Raw genomic sequence first — 27,903 nt, forward strand, 5'->3', positions numbered from 1 at the left:
ATCGTGTTGGGTATGCCTTCACGTAATCTGTTGGAACGGAAAGTCATCTGCTGCCACCTACATGTGCGGTGTTTACTGCGGAATTGATGGCAATTTCCCAGGCCCTTACCTTTATTAAACAGTCCCAACACAACCGCGTTTTGTTATGCACGGACTCGATGAGTGGCCTTCTTGCTATTGACGGGTGTTTTTCGCGCCATCCCTTGGTCTCTGCCATCCATGACCATCTCGCTGATATTCACCGTGCTGCTTGTTCTATTGACTTCCTTTGGGTCCCTGGCCATGTGGGTATCCCGGGTAATGAGCTCGCTGATCGTTTGGCTGGGGGAGCAGTTACTTACCCCCCGTTTTCTGTAGCCCCTCCTGCAGCAGATTTACGGCTTCACATCAAATCCCACTTCGCACAGTCATGGGCCAATTCTTGGGAGGCTACTCCCCTGTCTAATAAACTTCGTGCAATTAAGGTGACACCAGGCCCGTGGCATTCTTCCTTTCGCATCTCCCGAAAGGACTCGACCACACTGTGTCGTCTCCGCATTGGCCATACTCGGTTGACCCATGGTTTTCTTTTGCGTGATGAGCCACCCCCACTATGTGGTTGTGGAGCCTTCCAGTCAGTAGCCCACATTTTGGTTGAATGCCCCCTTCTTTTGGCTCTGTGTGCTAAGTACAGGCTCCCCCCACACTTTACCTTTGATGTTGGCTGACGATTCCCGGATGGTCTCTCTGGTTCTCGGTTTCCTCCGGGAAAGTGGTTTTTATTCTCAGTTTTAAGGTTTTTAATCTCTCTCTGGTGTTGGGGCGGGGCGGTGAGTGTTTGGGTGTCTCCCACTGTAAGCAGTGTTTGGAGATTCCTGATTCACCTCCCTGACCGAATTCCTCTACGTACTTTCTACATTATAGCAGTTGTACCTTTTAAGTCACAGGTGGTCTTGCCTATGCTGCTTCAGCATAGTGTTGGGTTCATTCTCTTGCCGACTTCCCTCATTTTGGTTTTTTACCAATGACAACATGACTGCCTTTTTACGTTTTTTCCCTTTTTCCGTTTTATTGTTCTGACTTTACTGAGTTGTCCCATTAGCGGAATGGCGCATATTTGAAACAAGGGACTGCTGACCTTGCTGTTTGGTCCCTTAAACCCCAACCAACCAACCAACCAACAACAATGTTCTGGAATATTGCATTTTCAATAATAGCAGTTTGTTTTTACTTCCTTCTGAAACAATGTCGTCTTGCAGCAATTGATGTACAATAGCCAGCCTTTGTGAAACAGTTTAACATAGTTTGTTTTGTTACAGAGACAAACTTACACACAGTCTGTACAAGGCTGAGCCTCATGGCTTCCTTCCTCTCAAAGAATTTAATTGACTTCTGAACAACTGCTACTCTGTATTTGGCTTTATTAGCATGTATTATGCCCAGGTCCAGAGGCTGCAGATGACTTGTACAGTTTGGAGGAGGAACACAACATTTCTTCAGCATAATGCAGATATTTGTCTTAAAGATTGTCATTGACATTGCGAATGATAGTCATCTTCTGCTGAAATGTAAGCTTTCAACATTTGCAGTCTATAACTCCACAAAAGTAAAATTGAAAACTTTGGCACTTGAGTAAACAAATAAACTACCCCTCCCCGCCCTCATGCCTGCTGCTGTTGCTTGCAGTGTGGCTTCAGCTGCTAGAGGCTGCAGTCGTGTGTGTGTGTGTGTGTGTGTGTGTGTGTGTGTGTGTGTGTGTTTTTCGACAAAGGCCATGATTACAGGCTCATTAAGCACATGTGCCGGTATAGCTACAAGGCAAGTAGAGTTATAGATGATGATATGCATGCATGTTGGCTGATTGAATTTATTACCATTTACTGTGCCACATGACAAGAAATGACTTGTGTGAAATGAAATGGAAGGTAATCAGAAACTCACTTGAACGTGTTGGGAATTGCACATAAACTGAATTTGAATGTGCAAAAGATTTCATGTTTATTCTTCAAAATTGAACATTTTCAGAAAGTGGGGTTCACTGAAAGTGGGGAGAAATAGCATTGTTCTTATGGGAGTTTTACCAGGACCAATGGAAATATTCTTTAAAAGCAGAATTTCCTTAAAAGTGGATTCATTAATTCAGGGTTTTACTAAATTTTATTTGTCTGCCTGTCTATGCTTCTTCTATGTAGCAGTCCTCATATCCTTTGTTCCTTTCGCGTTCTTTTACATTAGTTATCTGTGATCCTCAACTAATTACTGAAATACTCAGGCAGTGAAGATGGCAATAAGCACCGCTTGGCTGTAGCCACAGTGTGCAGTTCAGAAAACATCAAGTAAAAGTGTAAGGGTGTAAGGCTGGTCAACCCGGTATCAGTGCACTTCAGAGAGAGAGAGAGAGAGAGAGAGAGAGAGAGAGAGAGAGAGAGAGAGAGAGAGAGAGAGAGAGAATGTTAATTGGGGAGATGTATATAATGAGCCAAATGCTAATGATAAATGCAATGCATTTCTTGATAAATTTCTCTCTTTTTGAACATTGTTGTCCCAAAAAATTACTAAATGCAACACCAAACAGTTTTCGAAGAACATTGGGTTACTATAGGTTTTAAAATGTCTTCAGAAAGAAAAAGAAAATTGTATGAGACAGCAAAGATTAGTAAAGACCCAGAAGTAATTTTACACTATAAAAATTATTGAACATCCTGTGAAAAGTTGTCAGAAAATTTAAAAAAAATGAAAAATGTATATTAATAAGTGAAATTAACAACTCGAGGAATAAAATCAAATTAATGTGGAATGTTGTTAGAAGAAAGACAGGAAAAGTAACCACTGGGTTAGGTAGTATTACTACTAAAGATGAGACCAACTTAACCAATAATATGCAAATAGCTAATGTATTTAACAACCATTTCTGAAGTGCAGGTGAAAAAAATTTGTGAGAATAGTTCAAAAGAAAAAGCCAAGCAATACATGGAAAAGTCAGTTCTGAAAATTCCTTGTCAGATTTACATCTAACAACCTGTTGTGAAATAAGGTAAATCATTAAATCTTTTAAAAATAAATGTTATGTTGGGGTACATGACATCTCTGACAAGATATGAAAATAATGTGGAGCAGTTACAGCTGATGTTCTGAGTCACATCTGTAATGCATCACTAACTCAAGGTATTTTCCCAGACAAGTTAAAATATGCCATTGCCAAACCTCTCTACAAAAAAGGGGACACCACAGATGTCAATAATTACTAGCCAGTTTCTTTGCTTACAGCATTTTCAAAAATCACCGAGAAAGCAATCTACTAAAGAGTGGTTAGCCATCTCAACAGTAGTGGGATACTTAGTAAATCACAGTTTGGATTTCAAAAATCCTGTTCTACTGAAACAGCAATATAAAATTATGCTGCCCACATAATAGTATCTAAATAGTAAAATGTCACCAATTTTCTGTGACTTGTCCAAAGTATTTGACCGTGTGAACCATGACATTATGGTACAGAAATTACAATTCTACAGTATAAATGGAACAGCATATGAGTGGTTTAAGTCACATCTACAGAACACGAAGTAAAAAATTTCTTTATATGGTTTAAGTTGATTTAAGTTTCAGTAAGATTTAAGCAAGGAAGTTTCCCACTTTATCTAACTGGGGTGAAATTACATTAGGTGTTCCACAGGGGTTGATCATGGGTCCGCTTGTGTTCTTGATGTATATTAATGACTATCTTTCTTATCTGAAACAAGAAGCTGAACTGATACTGTTTGCTGATGATACAAGGATCATTATTAATCCAGTACAAGAAGCTCCAATAGAAAATTGTAGAAATAATGTCCTTGGAAAAGTTATTGATTGGTTTTCTGCTTATGGGTTTGCTCTGAGCTTTGAAAACACACAATACATCCAATTTTCTACTGAAAGGAGTACAGTTCCTTCAATAAATGTAACACATCAACAGAAGTCAGTAGCCAGGATAGAGCATATTATGTTTTTGGGTGTGTGTATGTAGATGAGAATCGTAAGTGGAAAATTCGTATTTTGGATCTTCTAAAGTGACTAGGTTCAGCAACTTTTGCAATCCGAATAATTGCTAATGTTGAGGATATAGAAATTAGCAAGCTAGCATACTCTGCGTACTTTCACTCTCTTATGTCATACGGAATATTATTTTGGGGTAACTCAACTCTTAGGCAAAAAGTATCCACTGCTCAAAAGAAAGTGGTTAGAATAATGTGTGGGGCTCAATGTCGCACATCTTGTAGGCATCTGTTTAAAAGGTTAGGAATTCTTACAACAGCCTGACAGTGCATTTACTCAGTAATGAAATATAGTCTCAACAACATGGACCAGTTTAAAAGCAACAATGGCATTCATGATGACTTAACATTATCCTCTGCATAACCTATCTTTGGCACTGAAAGGGGTAAAATATGCTGCTGTAAAACTTTTCGATAAATTACCAGATGAAATAAAATGTCTGACAGACAGCAGTAATAGTTTAAAAAATAAATTGAAATCGTATCTCCTTGACAACTCCTTCTATACCATAGATAAATTCTTGAATAGGAATTATAAGTGAATGGTGTAGGTAATAAAAATTTTAAGCTTAAAAACACACACACACACACACACACACACACACACACACACACTCACTCACTCACTCTTACACTCTTGATTCGTGTGTGCATTTCTTATGCACTTGACACATTCCACATCATAATGGTTACTGTGAGATTGATCAGTGGAACATGTAACTAACTAGGTAACTTGTCCCCATATTTTACAGTGCCCTGTGATAACATTTGAGGAGGTATTAAACATAGTCCTAACCTCAGTTTGATCCTCCAGTAACCTTCGACAATGCCTTGCAGTCTTTATCATTTTTAAAACCACATATACACTTGGAAAATTAATGCAAGTCAGTAACACATCTCTTACTCTCATATTAATTAATTTTATTTCTGCAGAAGTGCATTCTGCCACTTTTATTACAAGACTAGTGACCTGCCCTGGCTCAGGTCTGGCTTAGTAGTAATAAATTAGATAGACAGACCTTCCTCCTGAATCACTCCATTAGTGAAAACCATGTCAAAATCAGTGCAGTAGTTCCTAAGATTAGCCTTCACATAAAGACAGAAAAGTGCAGTGGAGATTTAAATTTATAGTACTTATATAAGAGCACACAACACATTAACAAGACTGACATCCTGAGCCAAGCCAACAGTACAGATGCAGTAGTTAATTAGCTTTATGTGTAGAATAATCGTAGTTATCTTCAGTTTTGTATCAGGCTTTATACCAAATGAAGTGGCACAGTGGTTAAATCACAAGAAAACCATTTTACAAATTGGGATTCAAACCTCCACCCAGCCATTTAAGATTTAAGTTATCTGTGGTTTTCTGATTCCTTAAGGCAAATGATAGGATGACTCCGTTGAAAAGAACATGACCGATTCCCTTCACTGTTCATATCCAAACCAAACTTGATAGTTATTGGCTTTCTTGTGTCATTCAGTATTTCACTATCTTCATTCTGTTAACGTTTTTTAAGACTCAGCTGCATGTATATACATATTTGTTATGATAGGGGAAACTGAAGAATATTGCTGAAGAACGGGAACAGTTAGGAAGCATCTTTTGACCAACAGTATAAATTATTCGGAATCCATCAAAGCAGAAAAGGAATTGGGAAAGTAATTGGGAAAGATTGCTTTTTAGTTTTTTACTAAAATCAATGGTTTACGTGAAGTACATATGGCAACACTGACCGTTTCTCATTCCTCAGTTTCTAAAATTCCTTACTTTTTACTGTTTCATGAAAATTCTTGTAGAATATAAGTACTTGAGGATTAAAGGGGACCACTCACCGAAAAGCAGAAGTGGTGAGTTGTTGAAAGGCACATGGAAAAGATGGAAAACTTCCTATCTTTCAGAGTTGCCACACACACACACACACACACACACACACACACACACACACACACACACACACACACACCGTGCATGTGTGCAGTGTTTCAGCAGAGTTGGTATATGACGTGGCTGCTTTCGTAAGTGACCGGGGCTCTGCTGGTGTAGGACGAGCCTGTGACAGGTGGTGCTGGGTGAGTGGTTTGGGCATGTCTTGCACCTTGGTGTGCCACAGGAATATGGTCCTTGTGAGGAGGAGTTGGGAACTAGTTTCATTGGGATGGACTAGGATGTTCGTGGATGGCAGAACACCACTTTAGGAGCGGTGGGAAGGATCTTGGGTAGAATGTCCCTCATCTCAGGCCAGGGTGAGAGATAGTCAAAGTCTTTGTGGAGGAGTTGTTCTAGCCCAGGGGGATATTGGGAGATGAGGGGGGGGGGGGTGCTCCTTTGTAGCTGATTCTTGTGTGGTGGGAGGATTGGGGCTGTGTGGGAGGAAGGGATGGCAGTTTTTCAAATACAGGTGACATGGTCATGCATGGCTTCTGTGACACCCTGGAGCTCCAGTTGCAACCATTACGGCTGCGGTGCACCATGTTCTATGTAACATCTGTCCACAAGATATCAGTTACACCACCTTCCAGCAACCAACCAGTACATTTAAACTCTGAATTCATTCATCCCTCCTCACCAGTCCCTCCTGTCAGAACTTTCTTTCCTTCTTCATTCTCGCGTGTGATGGTATCTTACACACTTTGAACCACTGTCACGCCACAAAACAGTCTTATTGCTCCCAGCACTACTTCTTCTGTCCTTTCCACTTGATGAACTCTTGCTGTATTATCCAGTTCTCATTATAACCACCTTACACTTTCACTTGCCCATTTCGCATGTCATTTCTCATTTTGTATCATCCATGCCCCAATGGATCCCTGCTCCGTCTTCCTGCACCACTTCTGAAAAATATCTTTTTCTCTGGCTAAAACCCAGTCCAACACGCGTTTCAATCCCCGAGTGACCTAACCATAAAAATCCCCTACTCTGGATGCAATCCCTCCTTTCGTAATGAACTTCGCGTTTTCAGGTTCTACCAGTCGCTATCCCTCGTGGAACTGGTACTGCAAAAATATCTCTCCTTGGCACAGATACCCTAGAACCACCTCTGTTTGCTCCACAAGATAATTTTATTGTACAGTCCTCACTACGTACACCTCAGCTCTGAAATAGAAACCCTTGCACTCAGAAACCTGGAGGAGCATTCCAGATACCAACTCCATAAATTGTCCAATGCATTGACATCCTCCTCCTGTTATAGGGTATCACTATCCATAAACACCCATCCGTCTCACTGTGAGCTCCCTTTTTAGCCCTTCAAAGCACCCAGACCCTGCATGGCAGACTCGTTCAGATTAACCACATCTCCCAAAACTCCCTCCTAAAAACCCAGAACCCAAGAAACCCAAAACATTGTTGCTAACATCTCCACCAAAAACTTCAGTCCCACGGAAGTTTCAGTCCTATCCAAAGGTGTAACCTTCAGCCCTACCCTCAAATTTAACCATGTTGGACTTGACAAGTAGCTACTCTCCACCTCCCAATCTCTAAGGTGGAAACACTTCTTTTTCACCAGTCTCTCTGACCAAAGCAAACCTAATCCCAACGTTGAACCTTGTCTCACAGTTCATACCACCATTCAAGTGTGACCCTGCCCCCACCCCTCCCCTAACCACCCCCTAGCCAGCTCCCTGGAATTCCTTACCTCCAACTTGGCCTCACCAACCATCTCTAGATGCCTTTTGAAAAACACTGATCCTTCAGCAGAAGGAAAGACAAACTTACACAGCCTGAAAAGAGATCCAGACCTAATCATCATCCCTGACTACCTGAACAAAATAATCTCCAATCTTTACTGAAATCCGCAGGTAATTTCCAGAAGCTCTCACCTGAGTCCATCTCTCTCCTCACAACAACAATACCCCACACACCCACCTTCTACATGCTCCCCAAAATCCACAAACTCATCAGTCGTGGATGCCCCATTGTATTGGGCTATTGTGCTCCCACTGAAAGAATTTCCACTGTTTACCAACACCTCCACCCAATAGCCTGAAACCTAGCCTCCCATGTCAAAGATAATGGCCACTTTCTTCACCAACTTTCCACCATCCCCACCCATTTACCTTCCGGATCCTTACTTGTCACTGTTGATGCCACCTCTCTATATACCAACATCCTTTATACCAATGGACATGCCACTACAGGACACTGCCTCTTCCAACATCCTTCAGTCTCTAAAGGTGTTCCCTCGTTCCTTATACGCCTTACCAACTATATCTTGACCCACTACTACTTTTCCTTTGAAGAGAAGGTTTACAAACAAATCTGTGGCACATTCATGGTTACTCACATGGCACCCTGCTATGTCAACCTGTTTTTGGGCCATCTAGGGAAAATCTTCCTAGTCTTCCAATAGTCCCAACCTCTTGTGTGATTAAAGTTCATTGATGATATCTTCGTGATATGGACTCAGGGCCAAGGCACTCTATCTACATTGCTTCACAACATCAACACTTTTTCTCCCATCTGTTTTGCAAGGTTCTCCTCTATTGAACGTGCCACCTCCCTGAACACTGACCTCCACTTCTCTGATGACTCAGTCCACACCTCTTTACATCAAACCCACTAACCACCAACAGTACCTGCATTTCGACAGCTGCCATCCATTCCACACCAAAAAATCCCTTTCGTACAACCTAGCCACCCATGGGCGACATATCTACAGTGACAAGATCTCCCTTGTCCAGTATGCTGAAGGCTTCACAAAGGCCTTTAGACAGCCAATACCATCCCAACCTAGTCCACAACAGATTTCACATGCCGTATCATCTCACACCACCAATCCTCTCACCTCCCCCAATAATCAGCTACAATGATTGTCTCGTCCTGCCCTGAAATGAGGGACAGTCTACCCAAGATCCTTAATACGTCCCCTACGGTGGTGTTCTGTTACCCACCCAATGAACGTACATGTCGTCTTAGTCCAGGGATGGGCAACCTTTGGTGACCTTTGGGCCTGATTGACATGCTCACCTAAGTTTGTGGGCCACCTCATCACATGACATGACAAATGCACTGCTAGTGCACAAAGTCAAAACTGCAGTGACAGTGAAGTTAATGTTTATGGAGCAATGCACTGATATGAATGAATGGCACCCATTTCCCGACACAGCAACAAATTATGCACTTTTGAAGGTATTTCCATTTTATGTTTAGTCCATCTTCAGATGTTTACCTTTATTTATGCATCAAGAACATCATTTCTTAACTTAGGTTGTTTTACAGTAGTAGTCTTACAAATTTCTTTTCCAGAATTCTGTAATGCCGTTAGTAAAGAAACAATGTTCACGACCTGTAAATAAATATTATAAACATCTGAAGAATAGTTTTGATAACTGATCACTTGGGACCAGGCAAATTCGCATTTTACGATAAACACGAAATAGATACGAATTTTGCCTGAAAACGCGAAATTACTTAATAGACGCTGTTTCATAGTGAATTGATCCAGATGATCTATTTATCAGGGATAGTTTGAAATAGCTGTATTTTCTGCATACAGTATCGAAAATGTAAACAGTTACTGGCATTGTACATCATCTGGCAAAGCCCAATTTGGAAAGATAATGTGTGCAAGAACTTACTTGCAAAATACAGTGTATGAAAGCAACGATGTACCATTGTGCTCGATGATCTGGTGCCATTGCAGTATAGATGGTTGAATGGTCTGTTTAAGGTACATGTCACACAATGCAATGTACTACTCAGCCATGGGACCTAGCATTTTATAAGAAAGAAATGCCTTTGTTTGTTAGCTAAAGTTCAAAAGATGTTATAAAGCAGACAGTTTTAACATGGAAAATTAGGTGATGGATGTTTTGAACTGTAGTTGTATCGAATAGCGTTAGACGCCGAGCCTGAACTAAGTTGTTAACGATGATCTTCTAACTTAAACAAGCAATTGGGTGTTAGCTGTCCCTGAATAATGCTTTGTGTTGTGCATTGCCCTTCTCTTTTTTCTTTTTTTGAAATAAGTGAAGCTACTAATCCTGGTCCATCACAGATTTCGATTACGACCCTTACAACATCAGAAGAGTTCAGTCATCCCTGTGACAATGTGTTAATTCTGATGATAATGTGTTAGTTCTGATGTAGGCTGCTGCCCAGTGAAATGGAGGCAGGGTTGGGTTTGTTTCCCTGCACCCCTCCTTCCTTTGTGGCGGTTAAAATTGTAGTCTGTTTAAGCTTGCGACCATCTGCAGTGGTAGCCTATAGTGCCCTCCATCTGCTCTATAGTGATTGGAAAACCAAATCTGTAACATTTTTCAATGGACCAAAATTCTTCCTCCAACGTCAAAATTGAGTTGCTGTACGTTTGGTTCTACTTCTGTGCTAATGCCTTGTCAATTCTACCTGTAGCGTTATCAAGCATGGGTCGTAAGGCTATGAATGCCCACAAAAAGTCAAAATTAATAGTCTGCAGACTTTTTAATCTTCAGATTGGGTGGAAAAAGACAATGTCCAGAAACACCTCATATCGGAGACACATTCACTCAACTTGTGGGAAAATGCTGCTGCTTTTCAACAGAACAATCATTTTTGAAAGCTTAAATGCAGCCAAACGAAGGAAGTAAAGGCAATTTTGGAAGAAGAAGGTACTGAAATTTTTGCAAAAGCAAACATTCCAGTCAAAAACCAGCACTTTAACAGTCATTTTCAAAGAACTAATAATTTGTTTGTCTCCACTCGTGCAGTGTGACAATCTTTTAAATTTGTGTTTCTAATCATTTACAAACAAAGAAAATAATGCCAATTTTGATGAAAATGGACACAAATTTTGCAAGAAATAGATACGAATTTTAACAAAAATAGATGCTACATTTTCAAGTCCCCACTGATAACATAGGCATGGGTTATTTCTGTAACTCTTAAAAAATAAGGTATCATTTTTGTTAATTTTAAAAAGTTTAAAATTTCAAATTGTTTGAACGTAGCACATACCACCTGTATTACACAGAAGTGAAACTAAGAAAATGTGATCAACATAAGGATGGATTGTCAGACCGATAATGCTTGCCCTCATGCACTTAGTACCTATTTGTAATAGTGAGACTATTTTGGTTGGCATCAATATTGTTTGTCAGTGTTTCCACTATTGACATATGAGAATACGAGCCCTGAGACTGTCATATTAACATATTGACAGTAATACTGAATGTGTGAAGCCCTGTTGACTTCCTTGTGACATTTCTGTGTTCTGGGCGGAGTACAGTGTAAGCATTTTTGTCCCTCTTCCATGTGTTTCATCTGTGGGTGACACTGAAACCAATCGCGGGCTGGATCTGGCCCACAGACGAGAGGTGGCCCACCTGTCTCCTAGTTCATCCCTGTACCCCTCCCACTCCCTGAAGCAGACTAATGTGCAAGACCTGCCCAATCTACTCACCCAACACCTCGTACTCCAGTCCTGTCACAGGCTTGTCCTACGCCATCAGATGCCATGCCACTTGTGAAAGCAGTCATGTCATATACCAACTCTGCTGTAGACACTGCTCAACCTTTTTATGTTGCTATGGCTACCAACTAGGAATGGCCACTGCCAAACTGTTGCCAAGAACAATGTTGATGAACATGCTCAGTTTCAGTGGCTGCTTCACAACACGAGCCATCTGGATCCTTCCGTCCTCCACCAGCTTCTCAGAATATGCAGATGGGAGTTATCCTTAAAACACAACCTCTGTTCCTATGATTGTCCTGGCCTCAATCTTAAGTAACCCATTGCCCCTGTACCCTCCACCCAGTCTTCCACCCAGTCTCCTCCCCCCTCCCCTCCTCCACACACACACACACACACACACACACACACACACACACACACACACACACACACAACCCTAGCTGGCAATCCGGATGCCTCCCACAGAGCTGTCAGGGCATAGGTTTGTGTGTGTGTGTGTGTGTGTGTGTGTGTGTGTGTGTGTGTGTGTGTCCGTCCGTCCGTCCGTCTGTCCTTACACTAGTTCGTTAAAGGATAACTAAAAGCTAGCAAGTTTTCCATCTTTTGTGTGTGTCTATGGACAACTAACACTTTTGTTTTTCAGTGAGTGGTCTCCTTTAATCTCAAGGTATTTGCTTTTTATTGTGTCAGTCTTTGAATAATTTTCAGAATTGCATATGATGCATGTCAGTCTCAACACTATTCTCCAGGTTCTTATCCATTGCCCTGATAAAACTTGTCTTGAAATATTAAGCCTACATATCGCAAAACTTTATAGTTGTTTCTCTGTCATGTAGGAAAGTGTATTATTTGATCAATTCTTCATCCTTTTGTGCTTGTGTTGAAAGTTAAAACCAGTACTCCACCAAGGCTGTTACCTTTTTTGTGAAAATTAATAACTTCACACTCACTTCAGACCTGTTTCATGTTTTTAATCATTTCAAGTGACAGACTGGGAGGTAAGAATATTGATTCATCACACTGAAGACAGAAATGATACCAAAGCTTTCTGGTCACTGACTGTACACAAATGGTCCTGAACAGATGTCTTAGACAGATAAATGCTTTTACTTTTTCATATTTGATTAATAGTTACATGAGCTTACAACTGTTCTTGAAAGGTTTTATTGTTGGGTTCGTAGTCGTTTCCAGGAACCTGATGTATAGAAATCTTCATGTACTACAGAGCTTGAATTCATATGATGAGCACTTTCTACCCAAAAGCAAAATGTATAGTCATCACTAATTATGCTGCAACCTCATTAGACACTATTCTGTTGTTTTTGTAAACAGGCAGCCAAAAATATGTTCAACTTTCAAAAAGACTGCTGCCAAATGACAAAGTTCTGAATTTAATACCCTCACCTCCAGTATGAAACAGTTGGGAGAAAACATGGTATTAACTCTACTCATCCATAGTGACATCTATTAATCCATTTGGGATATCATTTTACACCCATTGTTTGCAGTAACAAGGTGAAAATTAAGCACTTCATTCAAAGATACTCAAGATACAGAGTGAGCCTCCTACAAAACACAAACTTCTATGATACTGGATGTTTCAACTTCAAAGCCTAAAATTTTCCACTAATAAACTAAAGAATTTTAAATAGAACACTGATTGCATAGTCAGTCACTGGAGAGCAGCATGTAAAAATTCTAACATGGCGGCATGTTCCACGTGCTGACAACAGTAAGAAGATACACCCCAACTTACGCTCAGTGTGAGTTCTGTATTTTTCCTACCTTTATTTTGATGTCCAAAAACAATGAATTCATACTGTCCATACAGCACAGTACAATTATATTCTAAATTATGTAAAAGAACTTGTCAAAAATGTTCAAATAGCAACTTTAATCACACCTGCAACTCTGTATCTGTTTCTAATTAATTTCAACATCTTAATCATCTCCAAATAGTTTCATTCTTGATATCCCATAATTCATTCAGAGATAATGATCTACAAAAGTATTCACAAACTGAAACTGCAGGTGCTGGTCTTTTCCATGTATCATTGGAAGCAACTGTGGACAAGGTAGCTTCTGGAAGGAGGTCGTCCCTATATGCTTTCCATGGGATTTTAACATCTACCCTCAGTAGGATGAACTTAACATTTGATTTATAACAATCCGAACTCATTCTGGAAGGTTCTCTCACTATTAGCCTATTGGCAGTGACTTGCAGCCATAGAGGTGTTACCATAATTTTGTTCTTACTACCTGAATGCGAAAGACAGGAGAGGATGAAGCATTCCAGGCTTGATTCTGAGATCAAAACATCTTGCTATTTTATTACAACCATTCCATATGGGTTTAGAAAGTCACTCTGCCTGTGTCATTCTGATCGTAAAGTGGCTAGTTGAAAGGGCTGCCATGAATTCATTTTCATCGTGCGGTGGTTTATATGCAAGTAACTCGCTCATCTAATGTCCTTTGATATACAGATCGTGCATATTGTGCTGTGCCTAAAAGTTTAATATTGTGGAAATATATCAACTTCATTTGCAGTTTGTTAATGATCTTGGATGCATTTGAGTAGTACAAATTGTACACATTATGTTATAATGTTTGCTAATAACACTGAAATTTGTTTACATAGATGATCACGATGTTCTCCACTTCCTGACCACAAGCTTGCATCCTCCTGGGCAAGCACCTCCACCGCCCTCTCCAGCACGGGTCACTGACGAGGAGCAGAAGAAACTCAGTCAGGAATATGCAGATTATCAGAAGAAGCTGGAACAGCAGAAAGAAGAGTAAGTGTCTAAACAAATGACTAGTAGTGTTTTAAGTCCATTACAGCATTTCCTGTTGTAGTTATAAGAGCAATGTTTATTACTCTCATTATTTCACATGATTCTTGTTAAATTATAAAAGCATTTGACAGTTGTGGAAATTGCCATATCTGAAGAAGCTGAAAGAATTGTACTAGCTCTCCCCATTCTTTTGAGTGTCTATACATGGTAAGTCCCAGAGCATTGCAGCCTTTCTTCTCTTCCTGTGCTGCAGCACTATCCTATATTTATCACTTCGACTTAAACGTCCAATGGATACTCTAGTTGATGTTGACTCAGCCTTGCCCCCCAGTCTCTGCTTTCGTAACTCTGTTTTGCCTTTTGCTAATGACACACCCATTTTGGTTCATTTAACAAATGTCCTGTTATCAAGCTTGACCACCACATTAATTTTAAAATTTCTCTGTAAGTCACCCTGTACACAGTAGATGGTTGATGGGGGTTGTCAGGTTATCCCTATGATGGTAGCCACCTGATTACAGGGAATGTGCTGCTGGTGTATCTACTCATCCTTCACCATGAATGCCCAGGGGTATATTTTAAATGGAACATGGGACCAACTCTCGACAACCCCCATGCCATAGCTTTAGAGGGATGACACCTAGTGGAAGACAGACCTTCCCTTCCCTTCCCTTCCCTTCCCTTCCCTTCCCTTCCCTTCCCTTCCCTCCCCAAGTGAGGTAGTGGTTGGCACCATGACAGAATAATCATAATTAAGAGAATAAAGCTAAACCATGCTAGTGGTCATATGGCACCAGCAGTTTCATCAGATAAGTTTACCCTCATTAGCTATGAATCGAGATGAAAATCGACCAGATAAACAAGCAAAGACACATGTGCTTAAACTCCCAAGACTGGTGGGCAGTCCTTCAGATACCAAACCCTTATTTTTTGTAGAAACAATTGATGTCAAATATGGTGAGGTCACTTCAATGTGGAAGGGATCCATGCTGATTAAAGCACCCTTCTCCTTTCCAGTCACGGGCATTGTTACTCTGCAACAAACTTCACGAAATTACTTTGTTATCCCCCCCCCCCCCCCCCCCCGCAAGAACAAAAATACTGAATGGTTAAGGGTATAATATTCCCAGGGACCTTGTATTTCAAACTAATGAGAAATTATGTGCAGATTCAGAAAGTCAGTGTCCATTCTATCAGTTTGCTCTGATAAGGGCCTGAAGATAACAATGTTGACAATGAAGCATTTATCGTGGGTTTTGAGGGTGACTTTGTTACTGGAAAAAGTTGAGATTATGGTCTAGCAGTGTGATGTAACGCCCATTGTACCATCCACAATGTGGTGCTTAAAGTGTTTGAAATTGGGCCACATGTTCATTGAATAAACCAGTGTGGACAGAATGTCGGACAACCACAACATGAGGGTACCCTGTATGTAAAACCATCTCATTGCATCAGTTGCAGGGAGGATCACTCCCACCAATCACCAACCTGCCCTGTCACTGGAGGGGAACGTAAAGTCAAAGAATTAAAGATCTTTGATTGTTTGACTATCTTAATTCATCCATTCATGTGAGGGAGGGGACTCTCCCCCTTTCCTTTACTGAGGTTCCCCTCAACCCATATGATAAAGGGCAATCTACTCCCCCTGCCCATCCCAACATTAACAGATGTTTACTCCTTCCTTGTCCTGCTGCCTTAATTGCTGCAACCTCATACCCTAATGACAGGGACTTCAAATGGTGCAGATATTGGGCCACATGACAGGTTGGTCTACATCTGTTCATGACTCTTACCTCGATACTCCTACCGAAACCAAGTACTATGAGGAGGGCATGAAACCATAGGTGATTGTGGGTCCAGCAGCCTCAATTGCCCTGGATCCTTCCTTCTGTAGTATCAAAATTGTGGAAGTAGATATCAGGTGGCAGGTGGTACTATCCCAAACTGAGTCATTATTAAAAATTGGTATTTGACACACATGCAAACACAATCTAATGGAAATTTGATTGTTATTGTTGCCACCCTGTTGAATGGAAAAATCGCTCAGCCCATGATGGGGTGTGTGGACTGGTCTTTGAGCCATTTATAGTGACCAAATACCATGATGGGAGCTGTGGCAGTACAATATATAAAGGGCAGTCACATGAGAATGAGAAAGATAAAACAGTAAGATAACTTTTTACTATTTCAACAGTAATTACCATAACTGTGATGTTTATCCCACTTAGGTACAAGACAGATACTGTTTTCATCTGAAACAAATTAGTGGCCACAAATGTCTTTCCTCAGGGCTCCAAAATTATGGAAATTGCATTAAAAAAAAAAAAAAAAAAGAAAAGAAAAGAAACAGTGCCTGCTTGTATGTTACCATGGTTGCTTAGAGTACAGTGCAGAAGTTTCTCTGGTAAGCCCTTACACATGCTCCACCCAGTCCCGATCTCTTCCCATGAAAATTCCATAATTTGGAGCCCTGAGAAGACATTCATGGCCATGAAGTTGCTTCACATGAAGAGTTGTGTGCCTGGGTACAGTCATGGTCCCGTAGGCAGCCACTAACATTTTTCTGTAAAGGCATTGACTGTCATGTCTCACAGCAGAAACGTATTAACAATTATGACAGTTACATTTGAAATAATAGTGTTTCCTTAAATGTGGTGGAAACTTTTGATAGATTGTAAATACTTTTGGATTAACCCTGTCACTGCTACAGATGTTATCTTTGCATTCATTCTGAAGTGGCTTTTGTTATGGCTGTACTGATTGGCAAATGCTGGTGTCTGTGCTGATATACAGAATTCTGGCCAGTATGAAATGCTTATCATCCAGTTTTTCAAAAACTATTAGCTGAGAAAAATAATTTTTTGCCCATTCTACAGTCTGATTTCTTTACCTAATAAAGAACTGATATTCTTTCAGTTATCCATCATACTTAGTAAGCTGCGTCAGACAGGTAAAAAATTTACTCGCCAGGTGGCGGCGAGGGAAAACACACACAGGATTTAACTTTTACAAACAGTGGCCACTTCTTCTAGCAGAAGCGTTGAAGGGGAAGGAAAAGGGGTGAAGGAAAAACACTGGAGAGGTTAGGGAAAGGGTTACAGTTTAGAAGTCACCCAGAACCTCGGGTCAGAGGAGACTTACTGAATGGAATGAGAAGGAAAGTTTTTGCTTCTCATCCCATCTGCGTCCATTTACATAATATTATCAATAATTATTTTCATTGTTAGACTAAATGTATTTAAAACTGAAGGTGGAACACGCGCGTGTGCGCCCACACACACACACACACACACACACACACACGAGACAGAACTGTTGCTCATTTTTCCATTTGCCTCTTTTTCATGTGGCTGACCCTTGACTGGTTAGTGATCACATTGTTCACTGTGTATCTTCCACTGAATAAAATAGTAAAAAAACTGAGGCTACAGACGACACTGTCAATAGCTGAAGATCCACGTGCTGTACTAAAGAGAGTGGGGAAACCATTATTCAGTATACCATCTACTCTGTTACAACAGTTATGTTAGAGCTGCCCAATAAACTGTAATGTGCTTTAATGTCACCCCACAAAAGAAACTGGTGGTAGGTGGGAGATTAAATTTATCTCCCAGCACACCACCTCTCCCTATCACAGGAGACGGTTGTGAAGGGTGAATTCTTTCTCAACCTGAGAAATTGGTGGCTGCTTATATTTATCGGCTGCTACAGCATCCTGAATCGTACAGATCTAGTATTTGCACTACAAGCTGAAATTATGGATCTGACTGTTTCTAAATCTGTTCTCTAAGTTAAATTGTCTGAGTTAAATTGTACTCGATTGCATCACACAGCAGAACATCTGAAAATAAAGCACGTGTGCACATTTAAATTTGCATTTCCTCTACATACCCTGCAAATCTGTTACCCACTTGCAATACGTTAGCTCTGACCTTTTCTTGCAACGAAGGAATTGGTACCTAGCTGCCACCACATTATCTTTCTGGTCATAATACTTAGCGAACCTGCAACCTGATCTTAGGAATGTTCACTCGGAGTGGTGTTAGGAAATAATTTCTGAATGAGGCAAAACAGTGCACTGTCTACTGTTGACAAAAAGGAATGTAGTTTCACAGTACTTGTTACGTTGTGAGCAATTATGTGTGCTTCATACTGTTACAACCACTCGAGTCAGTCCTCATCTTTTTCGTTAAACTGGCGAAAAGTCGGTATGGCACTTGGAGCTACAGTTGTTGTAGTTCGCACAGCATTAGTATCAGTTCACCAATAGCTGCTGTTCAGTATTGAGCAGAGATGCAATTTGTTGTGTCTGGAACTGAAACATTTATGTTAGCTACGTTGCATCTATTGCCTCCAGCTGAGGCACCTGAGCATGGTGTGAGAGAGGTGGGTTGTTCATTTTGGAAGAGACAAATGCGATAAACGGACAAGGCAAGCAATAAAAGTAAGCACACAAGCAAAGAAAATTTCTGCAATTCCCACCTGAAAACACTAAATAGAAAAGACACTGTTAAAATATGTAGACACACCCCTGCTAAGAAAAGTCAAGGTAGAACTAAGGCGCCAGCAAAACACACAAGCCCACGACAAACCGAAAATGCTGCGGTGGCTCTGAAGCATTAACATATTGTTGCTATGGGAACAGTCCAACTTCTTGTCACCAGATGTTAAATCCTGCCTAGTCGTCGAATATGGGGTGTCTAGGAACCTACTTTCTCGGATCACTAGACAACAATTTAAGCAAATCGTATTAATGAGTTTTATTACAAAATGAGTAATTACAATACTTTAACTTTGTGTTACATAGGTGTGTCACAAGCAAAGGCCGACATGCAAAATAAACAAGCTTCTTCAGTATATACAATTCCTAAGTCACTGCTATACAAGTGTCTAATCTTGATGCTGCTGTTCAACTGCCCACGAACAGTCAGGCGCGGCACTTACGTCCTCTCCACATAGGGGTCACTGCCGTCACATTGTTGTCCTGGAGAAGTCAGTTAGCGTGCTGTTGGCAGACCTCTTCTTACTGCCATCTCTTCTCTCTTGTTCCTGACTGGTGTGCGTGCACTTGACTTTATGCTGTAAGAAAAGGACTTACTGGCTGTAGCATACATCTGCTGTCACCTTTGCCTGCTGTAGATTGCTTTGATTAGTTGTGGGGGATGTGTCTATCGCAGTCAACCATGCCACTGGAACTGCTATTCCCTTTCCACAGGACCATTCTGCTGTCAGCTGGTGTTATGGTGGACCAAAGACATTGCAACAGCTATTCAGAATTGTTGAAGGGCCCTGCAACATCTTCACAGATCACACTCGTAAGCTTCAATTGGTTTCATGCTGAGGCTTGCTGTCTAATTAAACACAACATGAAGGAATGCTGGATGCACTGCATCCCTTCCTTCGAAACACATGCTTCTTTATTCCAGGTTTGGGCCACCAAACATCAGTAACTCTCCTGTTTCTCCTTCATAGTAGTATTTCTACTGATGAGTCTGTTCTTGCTGACCACCTTGCAATCCACTCTGCAACTGCGTCAGCGTCGTCATCTTACTTGGCTATGTTTTGAATGCACAAATGACTAGTTGAAGACATCTATCCTCTACCCCAGTCATGCTGACTTATGTAATGAAACTTTCAGTGACTGGGAAATGTTTTAGGCTCCTGACTCATCACATGGTATGGCCCCAGGCCCTGATTGAATTCATAATCATGTGATCCAATATCTTAATGTTACTCGGACTCCATCACCTCAGTCTTTAGCTGTATTTGACTAGAAGCTAGATGAGGATAGTATCGTTATCCCAATCCTTAAACCAGGCAAAAATCCAATTCCCATATGTTTGCTGACAGATTAATCTCGCTAACATGCTCAGCAAACTTCTTGAAAGGATAGTAGCCCAACGATTGTGCTGGGACCTCGAATTGCATAGCCTTGTATGCCCCCATCAGCATGCCTTACAAGAGGGATGATCCTCAACTGACCACCTGGTTAGGTTGAAAACCAAAGTCTGACATGCTTCTTTTTAAATGCCAACAACTCACTGCAATCGTTCTTGACCTACATATGGCATACATCACCACTTAATGCCATCACATTTAACTTGCCTTTCATGACTGGGACTTCAGAGGCAACATATCGATTTTTCTTCATTGCTTTTATCTCACCAGTCATTTCGGGTTAGAGCTGGTACATCACATAGCTTTCCATGACTCCAAGAGAATGGCATTCTGCAGAGGTCCATACTGAGTGTTACTCTTCCTCATTGCTGTCAATTATGTAGTGACCTCTTGTCGGACCACTGGCCACCCCTGCACTGTGTGTCAGCAACTTTTACATTCAGTATAGCTCCTAATCTGTAGCATTGACTGAATGGCAGCTCCAAGGTGCTATCCAAAGGGTATCTGCTTGGGCCCTTTCTCAGGGTTTCCAATTCTTTCCCATGAAAATGTGAGTCTTGCATTTCTATCATTGTACCATGGCCCATCCTTACCCAAAACTGTAATTGGGTGCCCAGCACTTGGACGTTGTTGCAGAGTCCCAATTGTTGGGAGTTCTCTTGGATAAAATAGTGACAGGGCTCCCCCATATTCGTCAGCTAAAGACTAGTTGCATGCAAAAGCTTAAAGCTTCCTTGCCTACACTTGTAGTGTGAATCTCGCTACTCTCCTCCATATTTACTGTGCACTGGTCTCGCCTCAGTTGGGCTTTGGTTACCAGATTTATGGCTCAGTGGCACTTTCAGCTTTGAAATTGTGGGACCCTGTCCATCATAATGGTGCCTTCTAGACTAGCCCCATAGACAGGCTCCTTGCTGAAGCGGGAATTCTCCTTCAGTTCCAATGGTACCAATTCTTGCTCACCTATGCAGTCATCAGCCAGCAATATCCAAATCATCCAATTTATGAAATTCTTTTTGCATGCAAGGGGCATCGGCCCCCTGACGCCCACTCTCAAGTAGGATTACCAATAGGAATGACTTCAAAGCCCCTGCCGGGGCGTCTGCCTAACCACATTTTAAATGTGCTGCTGGTAATTCCTGTAGAACATCCCGCCTCCGCCCCCCTTTGGTTAGTACCCGAACCATGATTTAGGACTGATTTAGTTCAAGGACATAGTTACCGTTGCGTGCATGACCTTCCAGTGTTTGCTCCTCTCAGTTCTTCAGAAGTTACCAACATGTTTTCATAATTTACACTGACTGATTTAGAACTATGGATGGAGTGAGATATACTTTTACATCTCTCACTTTTCAGAACACCATTTGTTGATCGAATGTGTTGTGTGGCACTAATAGTCATTAAAAGAGCCCTACATTTTATTAAGCACACTTCCTTAGACACATTTTTACTTCGTAGTGACTTAATGAACAGTCTCCTTGTAACCATGTGATATTTGCTATTCGTAACTTTCTCTCTGACTTTAGTCACACTGCCTGTTCAGTTGTCTTTCCTTGGGTTCCAAATCTTAGAGTATCACATGGAGGGAACTGGCCAACCATTTGAATGGAGAAGCAGTTACTCACCCTACATTTGCTTTCAGGGTGTATACGACCCGGGACAACCAGGAGATCCGGGAAAAACCCAGGAATTTTTTCATTCGGGAGAAAACTGGGAAAAACCCGGGAATTTTTTAGAATTCCGGGAAGTTTTCATTGTTTTTGTTCTCAGTTAAATTTTTGTAATTTTGACTGGCAAGAACTGATACTCTAACAAGAGATATTACTGTATACCACTATTTCAGAATAATACTGCAACAATAAATCATGAACGAGAGAAAAAACGAAAATAAAACTTGAATTTCAAAGGAAATGCTCTATATACAGCAACAAAACACAGTGCTCATACAAGTATCTGCAAACAGAGATATGTGTCAAAGGCTTTAGGAAGACTATGCAATGTTCCGTAACAACAAATTGCCTTTGATGAGTGTGACGTCACAACTGTTTACATTAGATTCGTTTTAGTAGTTACGAGCGGGATCATGCACATGCGCAGTTGAGTAGTACCTTCTTCCGCTTCTGGCTACATAAATGTGTCTGTTGGCTGCCAAGCAGTCGCAGCAAGCAGCTAGATGCTACCGGGAAAAATTTTACTGGAGCGCCCAAGCTGCCATATTATTGCATGCACAGCAGGCCCAGTTCTAGGAGGGGGGGGGCAAATTCATGCTACTGAGGGGAAAAAACCTTGTTTCACAAAGCGACTAGCATCCAGCGCATGTTAGTCTATTGATTATTCGTATGACTTTGAAACGCACCCCTGTCGGTTTTTGAACACATGAATGAATCGTAAGTTGATTTGTGAATGCGTGCATAGTGTACATGATGTCTCTGTCAGGGGAATCCTCGTCACATGTAGAAACAAACTTTCCTATAGACAAAAGGGGCTATACGAGCTGAGTGGAGTAAGGCCGAACGGATGATTGCCAACCGCTGTCTGATTGTGTGGTTGATTGGGTTTGCGAATGATGAGCGTTGTTATAATTACTAGCTAAATCCATAGATTCAGGCTACAGGAGTGGAAATAAACGGATAACAGGTAAGAAAGATTACGTATTACCTTCTCGGTGTGTCTAAGAAAATGAAATTTTGACAGAAAATTTTTGGCCAGATCGCTATACTGGTAAGGGCCAGTTGTACAGTCCCCAGCTAGCAGCCGCTTTAAATTCTATTCTGGAAGAAGTGCGGAAAACGCGTTGTACGAATATGTAGCAACGCCTAACTGGAGAATAATCGCAGGATAACTAAACCGGTGATTCTGGCAGAGTTAGTGGAGTTAACCAGCGAATAAGTTTTGACATTGGCAGGAATAGTTACAGAATTAGTGATAACAAGACTGTCTGTTAGAACGAGGAAGGAGAAGAAATGGGGACATCACATAAATTATGGAACAATACGATGATTCCAAATTTGTAGAAAAATTTTGTACTACTACTTTTTGATCTCGTACTTGAGAAACTGGAGCGTATGAATGAAGTGTGAAACTATTTCCTAATGCAAGGCTTTTAGCTTGTAGTAGGCCTAATAGGCATTTGATACTGGTACTTTGTAAATTATATTCTGTTGTTACAAAACAGATCGTCGGCCTACTTAACTGGGAATATGGACATACAAATGTGAACTTTAAATGTGCACATTTTAGTATGGGTCTCAAAATTCCGATGCTCTTGGAGTATCCTCTGATGTCTTGTTTATGGTATGACATAATGTATGATATTTTAATGTTTTACAGCCGGCCGCAGTGGTCGAGCGGTTCTAGGTGCTTCAGTCTGGAACCGCGCGACTGCTATGGTCGCAGGTTCGAATCCTGCCTCTGGCATGTGTGTGATGTCATTAGGTTAGTTAGGTTTAAGTAGTTCTAAGTTCTAGGGAACTTACGACCTTAGAAGTTAAGTCCCATAGTGCTCAGAGCCATTTGAACCATTTAATGTTTTACATGTGCGTACATACGGGCTCCCTACGACATCGTAGCTGCGCAAGCATGGTGACGGCTGTCATCTGGCGCTCTCTGGCAGCTGCGGAAACGAACCTATTTCTAACAGGTCACGGGAAAATATTCCGAATGGTGGTTTTAAAAGCGTTACCATCAAAGTACCATTCTGGCAGTTACAGCAGAGCTATGTGCGATATTGTACGATGAATTTCTTAAATCACAGAGCGTTTGACTGTCATTTAAAAATCAACTCTTTGATAATGAGCCATTTAGATGAATTTCAAGCCCAGAAGATCAGACATTTAAGTCATTATTAAAAATTGTACGATCACATTTGCGTGATATATCTTAAATTGTAATACGCGCATAAAAGACCAACATTGTACGTGAAAGCTTAGCTTCTCTTGCAGCGTATTAATTTTACAGACCAATATTATATGTGAAAGCTTTGCGTTTCGTGTAGAAACACAATGCATATTAATTTAAACCATTAACTTTTTCTGTTTGTGCGTTCGCGCTACTTAACAGTGATGTTGCTATTGGCTGACATCATCACGTGTCCTAAGCTCTGAATACCCGCTGTCATCGGCTGGCGAGATTGTGGTGTCACCGCCAGACACCACACTTGCTAGGTGGTAGCTTTTAAATCGGCCGCGGTCCAGTAGTATACATCGGACCCGCGTGTCGCCACTGTCAGTGATCGCAGACCGAGCGCCACCACACGGCAGGTCTAGAGAGACGTCCTGGCACTCGCCCCAGTTGTACAGACGACTTTGCCAGAAGGGGATCACTGACAAATACGCTCTCATTTGCTGAGACGATAGTTAGCATAGCCTTCAGCTAAGTCGATTGCTACGACCTAGCAAGGCGCCATCACCAAGTTATATTGAGATGATAATACTGTATCAACAAGAGCGATGTACACCAATTATGGATTAAAGTTAAGTATTCCAGCAGCTACGTACTTTTCTTTATAGCATTCATTACGTATTCTGTTTCAGACCTCACGCCAGCCTGCGTGAGTTTAAACGCGTGCTATTCGGCTACAAGTCATAGTGGATTGGCTGTTGGGTCCGTCCACTACAGAGATCATGTGACAAGAGCTATGACTGGCCTACAAAAGCGCATCGCAATCTCGATTTCATTGCTTCAGAAAGTAACATGTGGTGTTTGGTGGAATTCGAATTTATACTTTCATAATAAGAAAATATGCAGCGTACATGTTGCTGCACATCAAAGATCTTTCCAAAACGCGTTTTTTTCTGTGTGTTTAGTTTTATAAAGTGCCGGAAAATTCTACTCCCGCATATAAAACCATAATCATTCAAAGGACTTACACAGTTTTGAGAGAAAATATACTGTCAGTTAACAGGGAAAAGTATGTTTTCACCCGGGAGAAAGTGTATTTTTAACCAGGAAATCCGGGAATTTATTTTCCTTGTCCACGTATACACCCTGGCTTTGACAATGCCAGGTGCGCATTCCTCTTGTATCACCTCCGCATTGTCATATCAGATTAAACTAGTTTTATATTGTGTAATGAACCACCCCATGGCTGTGGTTGTGGAGCCTTACAGACTGTAGCTTGCATCCTGGTGGAATGCCCCCTCCTGGTTCTCCATACTACTAAGCATGGTATTGTGGATTCTTTACCTCTAATATTGGCAAATGACTCAGAGGTAGTTGGACTGGTTCTTCATTTTCTAGATGATAGTGGTTTTTGTTCTCAGATATAACGTTCTCAACTAGTTTCGGAAAGGGGTGCAGGATGGTTGGGATTGGTGCATCTCCCACCCCATGTTGGGTCTGGGGGATTCTTGACCCTACCTCCTTTTCTAGCTGCCTTGGTCATCCTTCATTTACTCTGCTCTGATTCCTGTTAGATTTGGATAGCTCTTTTCCGCTGCTCCTCATTCTGTTTTATGGGTAGCGCTCGGATGAATAATGGGTGCTGTTCCCTTCTTTAACAGTTTTTATTACAATGGATCGGGAGTGGGGTAGCTGTGAGAGGGATGGCCCCAATTGCATGCAGAGCTGCAGGGTACACTCACCCACTTTCTGACCATCACAAAAAAGATTGCTATGGTTACTGGTGTCAGAGGGGCACCTTTTTTAGCTTAGAATCAGGAGTCAGGCACCCTGTTTTGAAAGAAGTCAAGATAACAAAATGCTTGAGAATGCACAGAAAAGTAAGATTACTGTAGTTCATCAAAATGTTTAGGAATTGAGAGAAAAGTAACATTTGCTTATTTCATCAAAATATTAGAGGATTGAGTAATAAAGTAGAATAGCTTTTTGCCTTTTTGGAAAATTGAGAGAGCTCTGTAAAAGGTATACAAGGTGTGACTGCCTGAGCACCACATAACTGCAGAGTTAGGTAAGCTACATAAGAAATATTACACTCCAGCAGCTTACTCATGCAGAAAATATATGGGAAAAGGAGGAATTACTTATATTTAGACGGAACAAAAGCTACAAAACATTGAGACAAGTAGATTTTGTTGTGATGAGCACATAGAAGTGTGTGCTTGTGAATTAATACTGAAAAATAATTCGTTTGAGGAATCTGGAATCCTTACTGTGCTACCTGTCAGACAGCAGCAAGCAGTTGTCTATGTTGACTTCAGTGTAGATTTTCTAAAGGATTGTGATAGGAAAAATGCTGTGGAAACCTTATTTGGATCCTGCAATTTGATCTCGGTAATTACTTTCCAGTATAGGTGAATAGACAGTGGATATCTAATTGGTAATGTTCTCAGTGATGAAGCTCAAAGCAAGAAAATGACTGTTTGCTCATTAACAAGTGCTGTTTCTGATTGTGATGCGTAGTTAGCTAGGATAAAAGCATAGTGCCTTACAATGTGGATACTCATCAGTGGAAACCAGTTAGAATAATTGACACCAGAACATACGTGTTCAGAATAATTAAAAGATCATCTGGGACGAAATTTATAATGAATGAAATGCTAACATAAAATTTAACCCTTTGGTGGGCGCGCCTTTCATACTTCCATAAGTGATCGCATTGCGCCTTTTTACACCGCAAATAGTATTACATTTTTAACCTAGGAAAAAATAATATTTTATATAATCGCCAGTTGTATATATCACTTAATTGCACTGATTCACGTGAAAAGAAAGTAACAAGGGAACACATTATGAAATGGAGCATTCATAAACTCCCACTCCTGTTTATGATTGTGAATAAATAGTCAACTTCCATCTGCAGCTCACTTTCACATTGCACACATTTTGTATCTATGACACTATGTTTATTGCATACATTTTTCTTGCATTTCATACATACTGTTTTGGTTCTGTTGTTTTTATGCCTCCCACACATGAAACAAATTCCAGGTTTTGTTGGCTTCTTGGTCTTCTCTTCTTCTTGTCTATACTTGATCAAGAAAGTGTGAATATAGTTGAGAAGTGTCTCAAGTAATGTTGGTTGATTCAAATGTTCTTCCATTAAGTCCAGAGTATGATGTTTAAAAAAAGTTCGTGTTCTCTCTTTATTATCAGGATTGTTTTATTTGAAAATAATGTCTGCATTTATCCCAGCAATGTCTAGTTGTTTGTAGAAAAGTGCAAGTAGCCATCGTCGTGTTATTCTGGAAGTACTGTAGGATGAGCACATCTGATCTACAGTGTCTACTCCACCTTTGGTAGCATTGTAGTCCAAATTCACTCTCAATTTCTTAGACTCTTGACCTATTTAATTTGTGCTGTACATTGTCGATTAAGAATCACAGCTTTGTTCTTTTTAGGAACAGTCGAGACCATACAAAAATCAGTCTTGAAAACTGAAGAGACATGACTGGACTTCTCGGGTTTTATTTGCTTGGAATATTTGAGGTATTTCCTTCTTTTTTTCCATGGTTTCCAAGAAAGTCAAACCTTTTCTGAGATTTTCAGCCAGAAGGTAGCTACTGTAGTAATTATCAGTCGTAAGATTTCTGTTTGTTTTCTCAATTGGCGTCACTAATGTTTGCACAATGTCATCAGGCTTGTTAGACTTCAGGTAGGGTCCTGGAATCTGCTTACCACAGTAAATTTCAAAGTTCAGGGTGTAAAATCACACAAGGCATAAATCTTGAGCCCATATTTTGCAGGCTTATTAGGGATATATTGTACATATCCGCAGCATCCTCTGTAGGGATGCAACATCTTGTCAATAGTGACAAACTCGCTGGCATTGTAGTGAGCAAGGCAGTTCTTGACAAACTCATGATGAAAGTCTCGAATAGGTGTTAGTTTGTCACCTTTTTTTTTTTCCGG

At 40.8% G+C, this 27,903-nt stretch overlaps 1 protein-coding gene across 1 annotated transcript in view; it reads left to right on the plus strand.

Annotated features, from left to right (window-relative positions):
- Positions 1-27,903, plus strand: part of LOC124555278 (protein ERGIC-53) — a 96,925-nt gene that overhangs the window by 25,703 nt on the left and 43,319 nt on the right. Inside the window, exon 7 of the mRNA XM_047129151.1 lies at positions 14,040-14,196. Coding sequence (XP_046985107.1) covers positions 14,040-14,196 — 157 coding nt within the window. The remainder of the gene's footprint in view (positions 1-14,039; positions 14,197-27,903) is intronic.

The sequence above is a fragment of the Schistocerca americana genome, chromosome X (genome assembly GCF_021461395.2).
Source record: "Schistocerca americana isolate TAMUIC-IGC-003095 chromosome X, iqSchAmer2.1, whole genome shotgun sequence".
NCBI lineage: Eukaryota > Metazoa > Arthropoda > Insecta > Orthoptera > Acrididae > Schistocerca > Schistocerca americana.